At 44.0% G+C, this 20466-nt stretch overlaps 1 protein-coding gene across 1 annotated transcript; it reads right to left on the bottom strand.

Moving 5' to 3' along the window:
* Positions 1-668: 668 nt before the first annotated feature.
* On the bottom strand, positions 669-16957 carry si:ch211-278j3.3 (E3 ubiquitin-protein ligase RNF19A). The gene is made up of 9 exons (XM_056294169.1): positions 16779-16957; positions 15084-15548; positions 12963-13168; positions 11647-11794; positions 9558-9720; positions 7695-7809; positions 2870-3001; positions 2441-2711; positions 669-1202 (listed from the first exon to the last, which is right to left on the bottom strand). Exons 1-9 carry the CDS (start codon positions 16955-16957, stop codon positions 923-925), a joined length of 1959 nt encoding a protein of 652 aa, XP_056150144.1. The 3' UTR covers positions 669-922.
* Positions 16958-20466: the final 3509 nt, after the last annotated feature.

Genomic DNA, 20466 nt, shown 5'->3' with positions numbered 1-20466 from the left:
ACTGGTGGCAACCCCCAACATCCCCAAATTATATTTGCACAGTAGCTTTTGAAAGCTTCACGGCATGGCGTCTATCAGCTCGGGAAGCTCTTGATATTTCCTCGGTGATGAGACGGTTGCATGGGAAATTTTATCTCATCCGTAGGATAAACCGTGCTTTGAGAATATTTTCGAGTTCTTTTTTTTTTTCTTTAAACCTGGAGGATGGAGGATGGGGGGGCGGGGGTCACTAGGAATAGAATAAGAGCTCAGCCAAAAGAAGAGAGGGCTTCATTACATAAACGACTATTAGATGTGGCGTAAGGTAGTCTATTTTAGATTGGAGACGGCAGGAAAACTTAAAATCAAGCCGACGCCTACTGAACTAACCAGTTAACATGCTCTCGAGTAATCGCTGCTTTAAATTCATTCATGGTTTCATTGCTATGGATTACCGGCAAGTGCCCATCTGCTTTTTAATTTAATTCATCTCCCTCCAGCTTTTTTCTGTCCCTGTCTGACATTCATTCTCACAATGTGAACACACACACACACACACACACACACACACACACACACACACACACACACACACACACACACACGTGCACACACACACACATATGCACAGTGCACACACACACACACACACACACACACACACACACACACACACACACACACACACACACACACACACACACACACACTTCTCATCTTTCTCATTTTCTCACTGTCCCTAAACCAACATCTTCCGCAAAGCCTCAGAGGCCGCGGTGGCTGGACCTAGAAGGCAACTGGTGGGAGGGCATGTGGAAGCCGGAAGTGTCCTTGACCAATGATTCTCTGGTAAAGGCCATGTCATGTCAGCTCAGCCTGTGGATTTGTTTACTTTCACACAACTTCACGAATCCTCAACCAGGGGCGTGGACATCCGAGGATCTCAGACACCGTCTAGTTCAAAGACCGGACAGACAGTCTCGTCTCTCTCTCCTGCAGTGCCTCTCGGTTTCTCTCGTCCCTCCTGCGCTTCTGCTTCTCCTCCTTCCCGTCCTCCCCCTCTTTCGTCACGTTCTGAGGCACGCAGGTAGTCCTGGGACTGGGAGTTTCCCAGGGACTCGACTGATAGGCTTTGGCTGGAGAGGACGCTACTAAGGCTGACCTGGCGGATGCCCCTGGGGTGGGTCTCGATCTCCACCCGCACCTCGATGTTCGTTCCCTCCCTGTGGTGACAGTCAAAGACATGGGAAGGAGCCGTGGTATGGTTTATAAGCATTTTTTTTCTCTTATTTTAAAAAAGTTATGAAAAGAATAGGCTAATGAGCTCTTGAATGGTATTTTTACAAACCACCACACCACAGTTTCCATTTAAAGAACAGTTAAAATCATGGCAAGGATTGTTGGTTTAAAGACCCCGTCCAGGGAAAACTGGTTAACAAAAATTCTAAGGCAGTGTTTCTATCGTAATAGGATAACATTTGAATTTGATCAAATGCAAACATACATGCACAAAAAATTCACATTTTGTACAAATGTGCAATCTTAGTAGAAGACATATATTTTCCCGATTCTGAGTGAAACGGTAAGCACCGTATCTGTGCCGCCACCTGGTCCCAACTTCTGAGGCTGAGAATCGTCTCATTAAACCACGATTAGAAAGAGATACACAGAAGTGTTGTGTGGCAGCCTCGCTACCTAATAGCTGTGGTTGCTTTACACGCTGCGTGAAAATCCGAGTTTTGCGTGTACATACTTTTTTTTTAACCCCCTTTTATTCCCCAATTGTCTCTGGCCAATTACCCCACTCTTCTGAGCCGTCCCGGTCGCTGCTCCGGGGAGGGCTGCAGACTACCACATGCCTCCTCCGATACATGTGGAGTCGCCAGCCGCTTCTTTTCACCTGACAGTGAGGAGTTTCGCCAGGAGGAGATAGCGCGTGGGAGGATCATGCTATTCCCCCCCAGTCCCCCCCCCGAATAGATGCCCCGACCAACCAGAGGAGGCGTTAATGCAGCGACCAGGACACATACCCACATCCAGCTTCCCATCCCCAGACGCGGCCAACTGTGTCTGTAGGGACGCCCGACCAAGCCGGAGATAACACAGGGATTCGAACTGGCGATCCCCATGTCAAAAGAATAGACTGCTACACTACCCAAACACCCCCATTGTGTGTTTTTCAGTTGCTGAGAATGTGAAATGGCAGTCCGTCACTTGGTTTCTGAGACACGAACGCCACAGTCAAAAAGGCTGTTTGTGGCAGGGAAGGGGGTGAGACTATGGGAAATCAGCAGTTGAACTGGGTCTTTACACAAAAGTAGACGAAATTCTAGTCAATTTTTTTTCACCTGTAAAAAGACCATGAAAATCAGACTCCACCTGTGTGTGTGTATGTATACGTGCATGTGTGTATGTGAAAGAGAGACAGAGGGGGGAGAGAGGCGAAAGATGCATGATTTACTTTGAAGGGAAAGGTAGTGTGTCCTTCAGCTCGCTGTCAGGCACTGTGAACACCTCGCAGTCCAACTGGCTGTCCTGCTGGGGGTAACCGGGGCATTTCGTGGCTTTGTCCATTCCCACACATCTATCTGGCTCTGGAGGGGTGTGGCTTGTACTTGGGAGCATGCCCACTTCTTGTACACTGACCCTGACTTCCTGGACACTGGTGTCATTGAGTGGCGGGTTATTCTGACCCGTCCAGTGGTCGCTGACTACATGAGAGAATAGAAGATCTTCAAGAGAAGTTGAAACTTCATCAGATCAGGCCAAACTCTGGAGCGTCATAACACTGCAACATCAGATCTTTAACGTCAAATCGTTTAAGCGCAAGGCTATCCAATCTTTTGTTGTAACTTTGCTAACAAATGGCAGGGTTATACTCTGTACTCACAGCTGGCTAAATCCTCCAGTTGGATCTTGTGTGAATCGGGGGGCTCGCTCTGTGGCCGACACCAGCCATTCCTGCAGAGTGACATTGGCACCACCCCATACACATAAGTCAGCATGAGAGGAACGCCCACACCTGCAGGAAAACACAAATATCATGATCGGACCTAACGCGGCTTAGAAAAGTACTTTTTTTTTCCATGCACCAAAGTGAGCAAGAAAATGTCTTTACATACATCACTTCTGCAAAAATAACCAATTGTGATTGAAAATAGAAATATGTGCTGAGGTTTCAACAATGCTGTTTGCTGTATTTGCATGGTATTAAATACTTAAATAACTGTTACTCTGAATCCAAACGGCACCCTTTCAAGGTCACAGGGCCTTCCTTGTCTCCCAGCTTGCATATGACCTTCACAATTTCACCTTGTGCAAGCTCCCCTGAACACAATGACGAAAAGTCTCAACACTTGGTGTGATTACACAACTCGCGAGTGACACGGGAATTTGGACACACAATGCCAAGAACAGGAGGAAAAAAACAAAACAAAAACGAAACAATGAGACATCATGACCGCTGTCGCAGCTGCTAGAACACTGGGATACTATCCACCACCCAGGGACGGGGTGAAACGGGTGCAAGAGGATGAGGCTGCAAACCGCATTGATCACACAGAGATAGAGAAGCAAAAGAATGAGACTGTGTGTGTGTGTGTGTATGTGTGTGCATGTGAGTGTGTGTGAGAGAGCGAGAGAGAGCGAGAGCGAGAGAAGGTCATTCACACAGAAGCACAGCAGGGGATAAGGAAAATAGATGAAGCATGCACACATTTTTTTTAGCAATGCAAAAGGAAGAAGGAAACAGGTGCTGTGCTGTAACAGACAGGGAGTTTGGGAGAGATGATAACTGTAATGGCAGGAGAGAAGAGGAAGAGGTCGAAGTAAAGGCGGGCAAACTGGAAGAGATAAGGTAAAACATACGGGAGAGACAAAAGAGCAGTCAGGGATAACCTTGGCAAGTACAGAGAGAGCCTCAGACAGCTCATGCAGACGGAAATGTAAAAAGTGGGGGGGGCAAAAAGAGAGAAGGATGCAAGATAATAGGGATGGGGGGGTGGGGTGCAAGAGGGAAGAGCTCAGTGTGTGTGTGTGTGTGTGTGTGTGTGTGTGTGTGTGTGTGTGTGTGTGTGAAAGAGAGAGAGAGTTCAATGAGCCAAGTTAGATTGATGCTTGTGACAATGCAGAGGCAAAGGGAGGCTCCAAAGCTCCTGAAGCCTTCAGCTTTTCTGAAACAACCAGCCATGACTCATCACAAAAGTCTAGTCTCCAAAAACTTTGCACATTCATACATTCATGCACGCTTACGTGACAGCGTGTGTGTTGCAGGTGCATGGGGAACAGTGTATATATATATATATATATATATATATACACACACACACACACACATATACATATATATGATTTGCCAGCAGACAGGACAGTGATATTATAAGAGTTCTTCAACGTGTATGGGTTACAGGTAACAAATTCAATTGATTTGTGTATAAGTACAGAGCCCCAGCTAGCTTGTCAACATCAGTGAGTGGTCAAAAGGTTGCAGATGAGTAAGTTTATTCCTGTTTGGTTGGCTAACGCTACGTTTTTCAATATGTGTGGGTGTACAAAGTGGCTGTGAATTCACTGGTAGCTTTAAAATCGTTGAGCATTAAGTGACGCTTTTCTGCGTAACTTACTGCGCTTGCAATTATTCACGATCTGTAAGGAATACAAAGATGGATATGGCTGCAATTCAGCACAGGTTGAAAGCTGCAAAAGTATACACGCAGACACTGAGAAAATGAACTGGTACACGACACACAAAAAATGCAAAAGCATCACATCTTTGACTGAACTGAAAGTTGAAAGTAACACACGTTACTGTGGTTTTCACATTCTTGAAAAGTGTCTGGATGCAGCATACGTCAGTACATGTGTGCAGCTCTATAGGAGCAAGGTTGCAGACACTGTCTGAGTACGAGGAAGGTTTCACAACAAAAAAATGTCTATTTCAATGCTGGTACTATGTCGACATTGTAAAGTTGTAGAAATGTTAGGTCAATGATTCACTAACAGAAATGCTGTGTCTTTAAGCGTGTGTTAGTGTGTGTGTGTGTTCAAACGGCATGCATACTAGTACTTTTCATCCTTTGTCTATGTATAGTACGTTCTTTGCATGGGCGTGCATGTCTCTTACAGAGAGAAAGCGCGAGAGAGAGAGAGAGAGAGAGAGAGAGAGAGAGAGAGAGAGAGAGAGAGAGAGAGAGAGAGAGAGAGAGAGAGAGAGAGAGAGAGAGAGAGAGAGAGAGTGTGTTTACAGTGCATCCGGAAAGTACTCACACCCCTTCACTTTCCCCACATTTTGTTATGTTACAGCCTTATTCCAAAATGGATTAAATTCCTTTTTTTCTCATCAATCTACATACAATTCCCCATAATGACAAAGTGAAAAAGGTTTTGTAGAAATTTTTGCAAATTTATTAAAAATACACAACTGAAATGTTGCATGTACATAAGTATTCACACCCTTTACTCAGTAATTGGTTGAGGCACCCTTGGCAGCGATTACAGCCTCAAGTCTTCTTGGGTATGAAGCTACAAGCTTGGCACACCTATATTTGGGGTATTTCTCCCATTCCTCTGCAGATCCTCTCGAGCTCTGTAAGGTTAGATGGGGAGCGTCGCTGCACAGCTATTTTCAGGTCTTTCCAGAGATGTTCAACGGGGTTCAAGTCTGGGCTCTGGCTGGGCCACTCAGGGACATTCACAGACTTGTGCCGAAGCCACTCCTTCGTTGTCTTGGCTGTGTGCTTAGGGTCGTTGTCGTGTTGAAAGGTAAACCTTCGCCCCAGTCTGAGGTCCTGAGCGCTCTGGAGCAGGTTTTCATCAAGGATCTCTCTGTACTTTGCTCCATTCATCTTTCCCTCGATCCTGACTAGTCTCCCAGTTCCTGCCACTGAAAAACATCCCCACAGCATGATGCTTCCACCACCATGCTTCACTGTAGGGATGGTATTAGCAAGGTGATGAGAGGTGCCTGGTTTCCTCCAGACGTGACGTTTGGCATTCAGGCCAAAGAGTTCAATCTTGGTTTCATCAGACCAGAGAATCTTGTTTCTCATGGTCTAAGAGTCCTTTAGGTGCTTTCTGGCAAACTCCAAGCAGGCTGTCATGTGCCTTTTACTGAGCAGAGGCTTCCGTCTGGCCACTCTACCATAAAGGCCTGATTGGTGAAGTGCTGCAGAGATGGTTGTCCTTCTGGAAGGTTCTCCCATCTCCACAGAGGAATGCTGGAGCTCTGTCAGAGTGACCATTGGGTTCTTGGTCACCTCCCTGACCAAGGCCCTTCTCCCCCGATTGCTGAGTTTGGCTGGGCGGCCAGCTCTAGGAAGAGTCCTGGTGGATCCAAACTTCTTCCATTTACGAATGATGGAGACCACTGTGCTCTTCGGGACCTTCAAAGCTGTAGAAATGTTTTTGTACCCTTCCCCAGATCTGTGCCTCGATACAATCCTGTCTCGGAGGTCCACAGACAATTCCTTTGACTTCATGGCTTGGTTTCTGCTCTGACATGCACTGTCAACATTGGGACCTTATATAGACAGGTGTGTGCCTTTCCAAATGATGTCTGATCCATTGAATTTACTACAGGTGGACTCCAGTCAAGATGTAGAAACATCTCAAAGATGATCAGTGGAAACAGGATGAACCTGAGCTCAATTTTGTGTGTCATAGCATAGGGTGTGAATACTTATGTACATGCAATATTTCAGCTTCTTATTTTTAATAAATTTGCAAAAATTTCTACAAAACCTTTTTCACTTTGTCATTATGGGGTATTGTGTGTAGATTGATGGGAAAAAAAAGGAATTTAATCAATTTTGGAATAAGGCTGTAACATAACAAAATGTGGGGAAAGTGAAGGGGTGTGAATACTTTCCCCAATGCACTGTATATGCATGTGTTGATTATTATTAAATAATATAATCAAATGTAATTATATAATTATTCTATCTTTATATTATTATATGTATAGTATTATATTATGTTATAGTTATATAACATAATATATAATATATTATATAATATATTATTATATTTATACAATTATTATATATATAATAATTACATAATAATTGCTTAGGCAAAATTGTATTGTATGCAGTCATGTCAACAAAGCCACTTGCATTTAATTGAATTGAGAGAGAGAGAGAGTGAGAGAAAGAGAAGGAATGAGAAAGACTGTGTGTGTGTGTGTGTGTGTGTGTGTGTGTGTGTGTGTGTGTGTGTGTGTGTGTGTGTGTGTGTGAGCTTCTTTCCCAAATGGAGAGCCATGAGAGGTAGCCAGTGTGGCCAGTGAAGTGTGAACAAACCTGGAGCCTCTCTTCTCTGGTCAGACTGAGAGCCTGGACCCATTATTTTATATGGGAATACCTCAGCCATACCACAGGCAACAAACAGCACGATTACCAGTCCCACAAGGACCAATTTCATTTCTTTTGAACCAGATTATTCTCCGCACAAACACTGCCTCGGGGAAATATAACAGCAAATGTGCCCAGCTCAGAATTTTGACAATATTTACTAAAAATTATCATGTTTATGCAGCAGCAGCATGTTTACGACCCTGGTCTCAGGGCTAAAATATTTTATGGAGACCACTGTGGAATTCAACCAGCTATTGATAGCTGCCCACCACTGGTTTTACAAGAAAAAAAAATTTTTTCACCTCACTAATCAGATCACATTGTGCAGCAGCTTTTCTAATGATGCAATTATTTCTTCCTTACCCACAGTGACGGCTGCTATGACCGGCGACACAAACACTGACATCATCACCCCACTTGCCACTGTCAAGTAATGCTTACTTCCTGAGATATTGTTTTTCTTACAGCGACCATGGACCTGCAAAATAACAAAAGGGATTTTGAATTTGATGTTGTGGATGTGATGATTTGTTGCTTCGAAATCCCAAGAAAGATTTCAGGCATAGTTAGCATATCATTAAATATGTGCAAAAAAACATTTCTTACAGTTAAGTGCTGTAGTGAACATTCAGCCTTCAATTGTCCATCCATCCTTCCACTATCTAAACCACTTATCCTGCGCTCAGGGTTGTGGGATGCTGGAGCCTATCCCAGCTGTCATTGGGCGGCAGGCGGGGGAGACACCCTGGACAGGCCACCAGGCCATCACAGGGTCGACACACACACACACAAACATTCACACCTAGGGACAGTTTAGTACGGCCAATTCACCTGACCTACATGTCTTTGGACTGTGGGAGGAAACCGGAGCACCCGGAGGAAACCCACGCAGACACGGGGAGAACATGCAAACTCCACACAGACAACCCAGGACGACCCCCAAGGTTGGACTACCCTGGGGCTCGAACCCAGGACCTTCTTGCTGTGAGGCAACATGTTAACCATTGGACCACCGTGCTGCTCCAATTGTCCACTAAATGCAAAATTATCACCACAGTGCCAGAAAATCCCTTGTGGAGGTGGTTACATTCACATCATAATTTGGGCAAAGACTGGCATGACATTGAAAGCCTAGATTGCTGCTGCACTGGTGAGGTTGGGCATCGTTTGGATTTTGATGATTCTGATTCTGATTCCGATTCCGCTTTTCGATTCCGGTTCTTAACGATTCTCGATTCCAGTTCTTTGATAGGCGGGGTCAAAACAGGTCACATACCTCTTTCACAGAAGAAAAATGGATTAAAAAAATTTTTTATACAAGCCATTCTGTTTTAAGAATGGATCATTCATGTGACTGTGTCATTCTTATATTTACATTTACAACAACTGCCTTCATACATGAAGATGAAAAAATAAAGACACAGTCACACCCTGGTCCAGACTACCAGGTATTAAACTCCTTAATTTAGAAACAGTTCTTGTTTAAGAAAATGAGCATATCTGCCTTCTCAGGCTCTATATGCGAGCGTTCAGCACAGAAAAAACACATTTCGGTATTTGCATACAGCTTATAGCAATTCGCTCATGTATAAGTTTTTTGCTGTCTCGCTGTTGCGAATAAAACAAACGTTATTCATTTTCCCTTACCCAATTGCGACGAGGTGCTGCTTGCTGTTTGCTCAGGGTTGACTGAAGAGGACGCTGAGGCTGGAGATGGAGACCGGCGTAACGTGTCAAACATGGTACACTTGTTAATTTGTACACCGTGTAGCCGAAGGTGTTTGGCCATACTTGCATCCTCCCTTGCATGAAATAATTTTGCCACAGGCGTTGCACTGTGCCAACCCTTCATTTTTCAAGGTAAAATGAAGCCACACTTTCGACCGCCGCTTGCTCTGGTCCATGATGGCGCACATTTAACTTGCAGAGGCGGAAACTACAGAAGCTGCATGCCGCCACCACGGAAACTGAAATTAACTTTGGCACAAGTGAAATTTATTTACGAACCGATAGGTAGAATCGAAATTTGAATTTCTTAACAATTCCCTTGGAATCGGAATTTTGGAACCGGTTTCGATGCCCAACCCTATGCACTGGTGGCTGGAGTGGTATTTTGAAGCATCAAAATAATCTGTACTAATGTATAGTACTAAAATAAACCGATCAGTCTGTCAGAGTGAACAAATCAACATCTAACAGTCGTTTGACTTCAAAGTCATCCCATACCTTGCGGCCCATGTAGATGGGTATGCCCACGATGATAACAGGGATGGCGATGCCTGCGATGAGCGAGATGACCACCGGTGCTCCAAGCAACATACCCACCTGCCACAGCACCTTGCGGGTCTGCGACCATGGTTTCTTCCCCCAGAATGTACAGCCGGAGGGACTGAAAAGAGCCAAGAGACACAAAAAGAGAGGGCCTCAAACGGAGACACTCGACAAGAGTCTGATCAGGCTTGGCGTAAGGGTTAGTTTCATTTTTACCTGCACGAGCTGGAAAAGTAGATAAAAAATACTGCAAAATTGATGTTTTCATCAACCTTAACTGTCGAATAACATGAATTCTGTAGTAATAAATAGATGCTAAGTGCAATAACATAGTAAGGGGTGTCGTGACTGCTCTCAATGCCAGTGAAAAACTGATAGGGAGCTCACATAGTGCCCACCCAATACTGCTGTTGTTAAAGCTGAATGCAAGAAAATAAGTTGCGTGAGAATTTGCTGCATACTACAGACTGGCCATTCAATTTTAGCTCCTCATACTGCATTTGTTAGATCGTGCTCAACTAAGTGCAGACATGGTTTTCTGCTAAATTTAAGGACAGTTAAAGGCAGGTACTGACACCTTCACAATGGTTCTTTAGGCTAGGAGAATGCCCCAAAGAGATGTATTCATACTGAACCATAACTCTGTCAATAAGTACTTAACAACATGGTTGTAAATTCCTGTCTCCCTTTTGGGTATCCTGGTTCTAATACAAACTGTGAAACATGAGACAAGAGACACATTTTCTATTATTCTAACTCCGGGTATATTTTGGGTATATAAGTCTAGATCAAGCCACAACCAGACAGTGTTGTGGCACACTGGCAATACAAGCAAATAGTGTCTTGGGGCATGCTATTTTTCAGAACATGACTTTCCATTATGATGGTGAATGTCACCTCAGGGTACTAAAAAGCAGTGGGGCAAATTATTTTGAGACATTACAGTAGTGCTCCATTGCACTCAGCAGGCAGATTTGATGTGTGATGCTAAAAGCTTTGCCCTACGATGGGGACATTCATTGCAGTCTGTAATGTAAGGCAGACATGGATTGGAGGGGGGGGGTTGACTTGCTTTGTGCAAATGGAAGGACTCTCTCTGTCTATCCATCTCTCTATCTCTCTTTCTTTCATTATCTGTCTCTTCTTCTCTCCCCGTTTCTCTTTCTGCACAGGAAAACCATTCTCTAAGAGATGCACTAACAAAGAGGAGCTAACATAGCCTTCAGTATAAAAAGCCAATGAACAGAAATGAACATCATATGTATATATAAAAAAACATTACACTGGCATTCCCACTCTGCCAAAGAACATTAACTGCTTTTTACAACATCCTTGCATGAGAGGCTTTGCCAGCAGGAAGATTTAGCTGATTCTTTAAATGGAGCTGATCAACCTAACCCTTCAGCTTGGGTTACACATACTGACACATGGAAATATGGAAGTACGTGGTGCTGATTAATTGATGAGAGGTCAGCGACGGCTCCCAACCAGGACTGGAAAAATCAATTTCGGACAGACAAACATGCATTTCGAAGTAGTGCAATTTCAGTTTTAGAGCAGACACACTGCAGACATGAGTAGCTGACTGCCCCCACAGGCTGGCTACTGCCTTCAAATGAATACAAATAGAATAGGTGTGAATGCACCCATACTAATTTTGATGTTTATTATTGGGTATGAAGACAGTCATAAAGGTGTCTTAGTGTCAAATAAACATCAAAGGAAGCAGCCCTCCTTGTAAATTTCAATTTTCTAGTATGTGCCTTTGAGCTACAGAGCACCTAAAGAACCACTTGCGCCTTGTGCAAGTCTGTTATTTACTGTAGTTCAACAGCAGTCACTTCTGCTTTATTACACAGCAATTTCACTGTCTAAGCACAAAAACCCCAAATTGTAAAAGCGATAAGCCTTTCATCAAAGTATATTTTTTTGCCATTACTGTTTGCTACTAATCTTAGAGTATGAGGTTAGGGGTCGGCTGTGTGTGTTGGTGCCTGGGTGCAAATGTGTATGTATGCACATGGCGGTGGCGGTGGCTCGTCACCTGAGGTAGTGTACATCGGTGATCTCCTGCATGCACAGCCAGCAGAACTGACAGGCACATACAGTGCAGTTCATACGGTTACAGCTGCCATCATTGGTCTTCATAATGTAGGCTCCGCAGCGCGGACACGCCTTGATCTCCTCTGCATCTACAGCGAGACGGGGGAGATGTATGGGTGGGCAGATAATGTGTTTGTTTTTTTTATAATGAAGTTAGAATCTATATTCTAACACAGCAGGTGCATCATTTACTATATGGCCTGCCTGTGTAGCATGGTGTCAGAGTATTGAGTCTACTGATAACATTTCAGTCAAAAAAAAGCTTTAGGGGTGAGTATACAGCTCACTCAATCACTCTCAGTCCAGAATGATTTGGAATAAAGAAGAAAAAAAACAAAACAATAGCTGCCACCGTCTTTATGCATGCTCAATAATCCAGGTAAGAAAATCAAAGAAAGTTTAATCAGTTCATCTGGATACAATGTTTATTGGCAGATATGTTTCATCACTCGTCTAAGTGACCTCTTCAGTCTCAACTGACTGCAGGTGTCCCCACCCTTATAAACATTACAGTGGCATAACGACCGAAACCAACGATCAATTTCATATGCAAATATGAGTGTGACCATTAACTAGAGTTATAATGGCCATGTGTACTATTCACAGAGGATTTGGGAATGTTTGCGATCACAGCTTTGTAAGATGGTGACAGAAGGATCGGGTCCCCGGCACAAACAGAGCAATATAGTGCACGCTGTTAAGTGCTAGGAGGACTGCCGTGACTTGTACATTGGGGAAACTAAACAGATGCTGGTGAAGAGGATGGACAACACAGAAGAGCTAACACATCAAGCCAGGATTCTGCAGTCTACACCCATATACAGCCCAGTGGCCATTCTACGATGAAGATATGCACATCCTTGATAGGGAGTAACACTGGTTTGAACGGGGAGTCAAAGAGGCCACCTATGTGAAGAGGGAACGACCATCCCTGAACCGGGGGGGGGGGGGGGGCGCCTCAGAGTACATCTTTCACCATCTTACAAGGCTGTGATTGCAACCATTCCCCAATCCTCTGTGAATAGTACACAAGGCCATTGTAACTCTAGTTAATGGTCACACCTACGTATATTTGCATATGAAATTGATCATTGGTTGGGTCGTTATGCCACTGTATTGTTTATAAGGATGGGGACACCTGCAGCCAATTGAAACTGAAGACGTCACTTAGATGAGTGATGAAACGTCTCTCTCAGTAAACGTTGTGTCCAGGTGAACTGATAAAATTTTCTTTAAATAGCTGTCACCCTTTTGTACCTCCTCCAGGTTCCTCATTGAAGACATAGAGGGTGGAGGCATCGTTGCCCCCTGAGGTGTGGCGGGCCCGCTGTCGCCGAGCCTGGTCACACGTCTGGTCGGGGTGCCACAGCTGCCGGCAGTGGTAGCAGAACTCCGTGTCGCAGCCCTCACGGCCGCAGCTCAGCTTGGGACACTCTGCACACCCATAGGCTATCACTGCATAGCTGTAGAGAGAGTAAACTGAAGATAAAATTCAGTGTAACGGACAGAGCATAGCACCTCAGCACTGACAGGGAAATTCTCTTCTTCTTCTCTCTTGATCTGATTCCTGAGAAAGGTCAGTGTACAGGATTTATCAGGTTAAATTGCAGGGCAACCACACCACCACAGCGGGTGGGGGGCAATTTTCTGAAAGACAAGACTCGAAAATTAACATGTATATATAGATACAACACATGTTGTATCTATATATGCCACATGTTCCCAGAGCCGATATGATGTGCAGCTAAGCCTCTCACCCAAAACCCCCCAAGGAACGTGTGTATGTTACAGACACGGGAATACACAAAACCCATGCTCTCACTGCACACCCTATGTGTTTTAAACAATGCTAAATATTGGCTAATCCCCCCCGTTTTTCTCCCCAATTGTACTTGGCCAACTAACCCACTTTTCCGAGCTGTCCCGGTCACTGCCCCACCCCCTCTGCCAAGCCGGGGAGGGCTGCAGACTACCACATGCCTCCTCTGATACATGTGGAAAGAAAGAAGCCAGTCGCTTCTTTTCACCTGGCAGTGAGGAGTTTCACCAGGGGGACGTAGCACGTGGGAGGATCATGCTATTCCCCCCAGTTCCCCCTCCTCCCTTGAACAGGTGCCCCGACCGACCAGAGGAGGTGCTAGCGCAGCGACCAGGACACATACCCACATCCAGCTTCCCACCCGCAGACACGGCCAATTGTGTCTGTAGGGACACCCGACCAAGCTGGACGTAACATGCTGTCAGACAGATCGGCACATTGATTTATGCTCAAATCAATTGGCATGAGCAGACTGTGCACGCTGACAGTGGGAGAGATAGTCTGCCGCATTGCCTTTAACACCTTAGAGAACGTCGTGGGTGTTGCATGCACATCCCCTGTTGAGAGCGAATACAAGTAATCCTCGCTAAAATCAGTCAAATGAGAATAATAAAACACTATTGAATTATTTTTCCATGCACATACATGCTGACATTATAGCATAGACACAGACAGACACAATGACACAGACAGACACACACACACACACACACACACACACAGACACACACAGTGGATCACCGTGTGCTCAGTCACGCTCACAAGTTTTCAACAATGGCAAAGATAAATGGAGGGTTTTCCATCTCTGGCTGGATAATAGAGACACTGTGCTGTCAAAAGACAGCAGCTTTTTCCTCAGCCAACTTCACAGGTTGTCCTGTATAAAATGGGTCTATGAAAAATACGTGATATTGACACTAATTCTTTTCCTTTGACTTGCACATCAAAGCATGTTTCAACTTATGCAAATTTTTCATGTGTCAAAACACACCATAAAAACACTTTGGTACTTCTGAATAAATGCAACGATCACATTCGTCTCTTATGCATGGTTAGTGCCCGTATCAACTGCTCAGTCAATCAATTTGAGACTGACATAAAATGTCTTTAATCCAGTAAAGTGAAAACCTAACCAAGTCAGAGATGTTTTCAACTGGAAGTTTTCACGTTTTCAACTGGAAGTGGCATGACATGCAAGAGGTTGGGCTTTTACCTTTTTAATGGAATGACATTGTATGGCTATGCCCGAAGGTATCAATCAAATCGAACTTTTTAACAAGCTCTGAGAACCTATGGTGATCCTCTTCAATATCAGGTTCTTTAAATATAGCATCAAATAACTATATTTGTATTTGGTCCACAGTTATACATAGTATCAGTATCTAAAGTAACACATTAGTGAGACTTCTGGTATGTGTATGACTGAAATCATAAACGGAGAGACTGGATAGTAGTAATAATGATAACAAGAAGAAGAAGAAGATGATGATGATGATGATATGATGATGATGGGGGTGGGGGTGGTGGCTGTGGTTTGACTCAACACGGTAAATCCTCACCTGCAGTCAGGTGCAGGGCACCAGCGTGTATCCGGATCAGCTGCCAAAAAACGCCGTAACTGGTACTCTTCAAAACGCTCCAGCAGCGCCCGGTCGTCCAGGATGGTGCGAACATCCAATGGGGCCAGCGCCTCGGGGCACTGCGGGCACGCAATGCCCACCCGGCTCTCGGATATCTCGATGCGCAAATATTGGCGAAGGCAGTCGGAGCAGGCCCGATGGGAGCAGGAGGTGAGCCGTGGGAAGTGGCAGCGGGGTTGGCTGAGCAGGCATAGCGGACACTCCTCTAGGTGTCCATCCAGGAGCTGCTCCTGGCTGGAGCAGGAGAGGGTCAGCACGCCGGTGGAAAGGCTGCTGACTCCTCCCACGCCTTCTGCCAGGACGCCAGCTTTCTCTCCCACCTCAGCCATAGCAATGGTCCCTCCTCCTTCTTCTCCTCCTTCTCCTCCACAAGCTCCTGATTGCCTGGTCGATTCTGTTGTGATATTCTGGTCCTATCAAAAAATTAAAAAATAAAAAATAAAAAACCAAGCCCTGTGAGACTGCAAGATACCTGCTGTTATTCAGTTATCAGATTTTGAAAAAATGTCCAAAACATCATGAGAATATCTTATAGGTGTTAACAATTGCAACAGTCCATGTCTGTAAATAAGTGAAGAGAAAGTTTGCACATTTATAGTAATGTCAATATGTGTTTACATGATTGTGTGTGTGTGTGTGTGTGTGTGGGGGGGGGGTTGTTATTCATTTGGGCTACTTGGTTTCTTGGCAACAGAATGGATAGAAATTACTAAGTGATTAAGTAAACACATTAATGGATTTGAGGTTTGTAGGAATGGGTAAGCGGGTAAACAAGCAAACATCACATACATTAGTTAATGATCTACAAGTTCCTTTCTGTTAAAGGGCAGTCAGCAAGGCAGGCCATTTACATTTCTGGGATTTATTTTGGTGCTTTTATGTAAGAGAAATTAAAAAATAAAAAAAAACGACCTAGAAATGGGCATTGAACATTTCAGATTTTGAACATTTTTGACCATTTTTAGATTGGAATTCAACTACATAGAAGAAGAAAAAAAATACTACAGGGAAACTACAATACAACCTCTGCCTCCCAAATTTAAACAAAATGTAAACAAACCCAATATATTAACTTTCATTCTTTCGACTTTTGCCAAAATAAAGAGGGGTAGAGAGACAGAAACAATTTGTATTGAATTTATATCATATCTGATGTGTGAGTGGATAGATAGATAGATAGATAGATAGATAGATAGATAGATAGATAGATAGATAGATAGATAGATAGATAGATAGATAGATAGATAGATAGATAGATAGATAGATAGATAGATAGATAGATAGATAGATAGATAGATAGATAGATAGATAGATAGATAGATAGATAGATAGATAGATAGATAGATAGATAGATAGATAGATAGATAGATAGATAGATAGATAGATAGATAGATAGATAGATAGATAGATAGATAGATAGATAGATAGATAGATAGATAGATAGATAGATAGATAGAGTCCTGTACATGTCTAGGAACTATAAAAAAAAGGCTGGATGGAAACACATATATACTAAAGGACACATGCATGATATGATATGCATTTACTTTCATGACCCCAGATTTATTAACTTCCTCCTCTCTTTCTCCCCCCAGTCACTTCAGTGAGATTAACAGTGCAGGTGAATGTCCGACGCTCACCTGCTCCGGATGCTCGCTGGGGGTCAGGGTGATGGCCACCTCCTCTTTGGACCAGGCCTCCGCCGGCCTCTCGGGCCTCGGCTCTGACTTTGGCTTTCGGCTGAAGAAATTCAGGAAGCTCAGGGGCCCCGTCTGCTGCTTGGGTCTCCTCATGGTTTGGAGCGGAGGAGCACAGGCAAACCACCATGAGCGGGGTGTGTTTTGTGTTTGCGTATCTTTTTCTGTTTGTGTGTGTGTGTGTGTGTGTGTGTGCGTGTGTGTGTGTGTGTGTGTGCGCGCACGTGTGTGTGCGCACGTGTGTGTAAGTGTGGGCTCTCACGGCTCAGAGTCTTGGAGCTGGAAAGCTACTCTCTCGAACGACGGAGGGAGAGAACTAGAGGAAGAAAGAGAGATGCCGGGGAGGAGGTAATCCCTGCTGGAGGAGAACATCACTGAGTTGGATCGCTTCCGACGCCTGGGGAGTTACTATCCGTTCTGTCTTGTTTCTCTCCTCCTCTTCCTCTTCCTCCTCCACCACGATTACCTTGTTCTGAATATCTTCTAAAGTAACGGATTTTTCCCCATCCTTGATCACCTCCCCTCTCTGGCCCTGCAAAAGATTACAACATTTATAAACTTGCAGCGTGGGGAAGAATTCAAAATGTTTTGGAAGCAACGGTATGTACTGAGTATTACTCTGTGAAATATATTGGTAATATATGTGGAAACAGAGTATACCGAGCTGAACAAGATGGATGTGTCTGCTGAAGATCATAATGTCCTATCTGAGCGAATGGGTTAGTTTGTCACTAACATATTGCAGTACAAAAAATACACAATATAAAACACTGGAATTGGAAATGTATTGTGGTGCCCGCCATAACCTGAAATATGAATCACAACAGGATAACAACGCAGGTCGACACTTTTTTCTAGCAAATCCTTCATAGCAATTTAAGGAAGGAAAAAAAACACAACTGGACTCAGTTGCAGTTTTTCACCTTGGTGTTTTCAGAACTTCGTTGTGCAGGAAACCTCATGTGACCCATACGCCACACATCTATTGTTATTGTGCGCTTGAGTATTTATGCAAGTGCAATACATACAGCTATGAAGCACAAGGGGAAGTTGAGTATCAATACTTCACTGAGGCGATTATCACTCTATACAACGTGCAGCCCATCGTACAGTATCACTCACATCACTAAATGCTCTCCTCAGGCTCCAGAAGGGTCTTATTTGAACTGGAGACCGAGGTTTAACCAAGGTACAGCAAATGACTTTTCCTTGAAACCTTAAATAAACACGATAGGAAACACTTTTAGATTTTGACCTTTAAAGAATGTCACAAAAAGCAGTGAACATTTTTTAAAAAAGAAAGAAAAGGCTATGCCATTTTATTTATGTTTTTTTTTTTTGAGGGGGGGGGTCCCAGACTATTGTCGTATGAAATGATTTCAACCACGAAAGAGATGGGCCTTGGAAAAACGGTTGTGATCTCCGTGACCTAGCCCATACTTCAGAACGATAGGGTCGGCGGCATAAGGCACATAGAGTAAATATTGAGATAAAATATGAGAGCTGGTTTGATGACAAGATTTGGTGAGGAGGAGGATGGTGATACAGTGTACACAAGTCTTTCTTCTTCCGTTCAGGAAGCAGCACTGATTTACATTCAAGCCCTGAGAGCAATGGGAGCACAAGCTGATTTGAGCGAGGCCAACTTTAAAAACCCAGCTGAATATCAGTGGCTCAGGAAAGGCACAACGTCATTGACTGTGGTCTCAAACTTGAAATACAACATGACTGTTCACCGTTAATGTTCATCTGCTTGTCATTTGTTGTATTGATTAATATTCAGATGTTCTTTTAAAAAAAAGATCGAACACAGCATTCTCTTGATTCCAGAGCAATTTATGTCTTATTTTATAACTATAGAAATGCGAAATTCCTTGATCTTTAAACATGATCTGAACTTTTCTATGATATCAAATGTGTGACCCAAAGGCAGTAAAAAGCATTAATTAAGAGCTACTATCATCATCATCATCATCATCGGCGGTCACTCGGGTTCGAGTATGAGCATCCTCCCTCTGTGGCCTTCTGGGTCCTCAGGTGGGAGTAGAGGCCAATTCTGGAGCCACATAATGGAAGGAAGCCTGCGCGTGACAGCTTTTTACGTGGACTGGCTGATGCGCCTGCAGACATCACACAGTTTTTGGCAGGGGGATTGCAAGTCCAATGGCATGGAAAACCAAGACAACTGGGGACCACCCTCGGTTGCAGCCTTCACTGCATACTGCCATAATGACCTGGGGACATCTTCCGCCAGCTCTGCTGTTGAGGTCTTTGTTGGATCATGGGTCATCTGGAATCTCCCCCTTGACCTATCCGCCTTGGATGACCCTACCAGGAGCACAGCTCTTGGGATGATTGGTACACGCAAGTTTCTCCACCATGGCAAGGTGGCGATCCAGTATTTTTCTCACTTAAAGTTAAAGTTTAAAAAAAAACATACTTAAAGCACTGGGATCACATTGGGATCGCTAAAGTAGACACTGCTTGTCGAGTCACTTCCCGCCATCTTGACCGTGGATGCTGATTTCAGCTCACGTTTTGTCCCTCCTGTGTCGCGGCGTGACAGCAGCGGAGTTTCTCAACATCGAGCCCATGTGACAGCATGCGTCGTTCCACCAGTGGACAGCATGGTGCCCCCTAATTCTCACTGACAAACAAGGCTTATCTACCTTCACAAAAATAAAATGGGACTTTTTATGACCAGATGACCCTTCAGCACGCCAAAACACAAGATCAACTTGTCTAACATTTTTTTTAACACCAACCTATGAAAAAATGTTGGCCTATTATAGTTTTGAATGGTGCTAATTGAATGATGGCAGTCCGTCGTTCAACACATTTTTAGGTAAAACCCGAGAGATGTAAGCATAGCCTGTGGCTTTGGTTAAAGTCACGTATTTGGTGGTCAGAGTTGACGTTTAGTAGCACAACCAATCTTGTGCAAGCTCTCAACAGATACTCGGCGACTCATCCAAGTCTTTTAGATTTGGCTAATTTATTTCTTATTTTTATTGTTTTAATTTTTGGGGCAGGATGAGGGGATAGGGGCAAAAATATTTGGGATGCTCAAGCGCCTCAGCACCAACAGAGCTGGCACCTATGGTCAAACATGCCTGAAACTTTTCAAGCTACCAACCCATGCACGTATTCATGATACATTTTCTATTCTTTTGAGGCACGGTGTGGTCAGGATGGTCAAGTAGTGAGGTCTACATGTCAGCCGGAGGGCCTGGGTTCAGTCCTCGTGGCTATCAAAGTATTCCGTAAGTATGTCCACAGCAATCACAGCACACTACTTGAATGACCATTGGTCCCAAACAAAGAGAAAAAAGAGAATTTTCCTCTCTCGGAATGAATAGGGTATTATCGAATCAATGGTGGGAAAAGGCTTAAGTCCTACTGATTACTTCATCCTCTCAAACGATGTGAGTGAGTTAATGTCTTGCTCACAAAACACCCTGCGTTAATCTAGATTATATACAGTCAAGCGCAGCTGAGTTTAAGTTTCTTCATCTCTTGTCTCTAATTTAACAAATGCCTGTGCTGTTCCATGGGGAATAGAGCTGAGGAACAGGACCCCAAGGCACACTGTGAGAAATACAGTG

The sequence above is a fragment of the Lampris incognitus genome, chromosome 15 (genome assembly GCF_029633865.1).
Source record: "Lampris incognitus isolate fLamInc1 chromosome 15, fLamInc1.hap2, whole genome shotgun sequence".
Lineage (NCBI taxonomy): Eukaryota > Metazoa > Chordata > Actinopteri > Lampriformes > Lampridae > Lampris > Lampris incognitus.
This window is presented reverse-complemented; position numbering and strand designations above follow the sequence as displayed.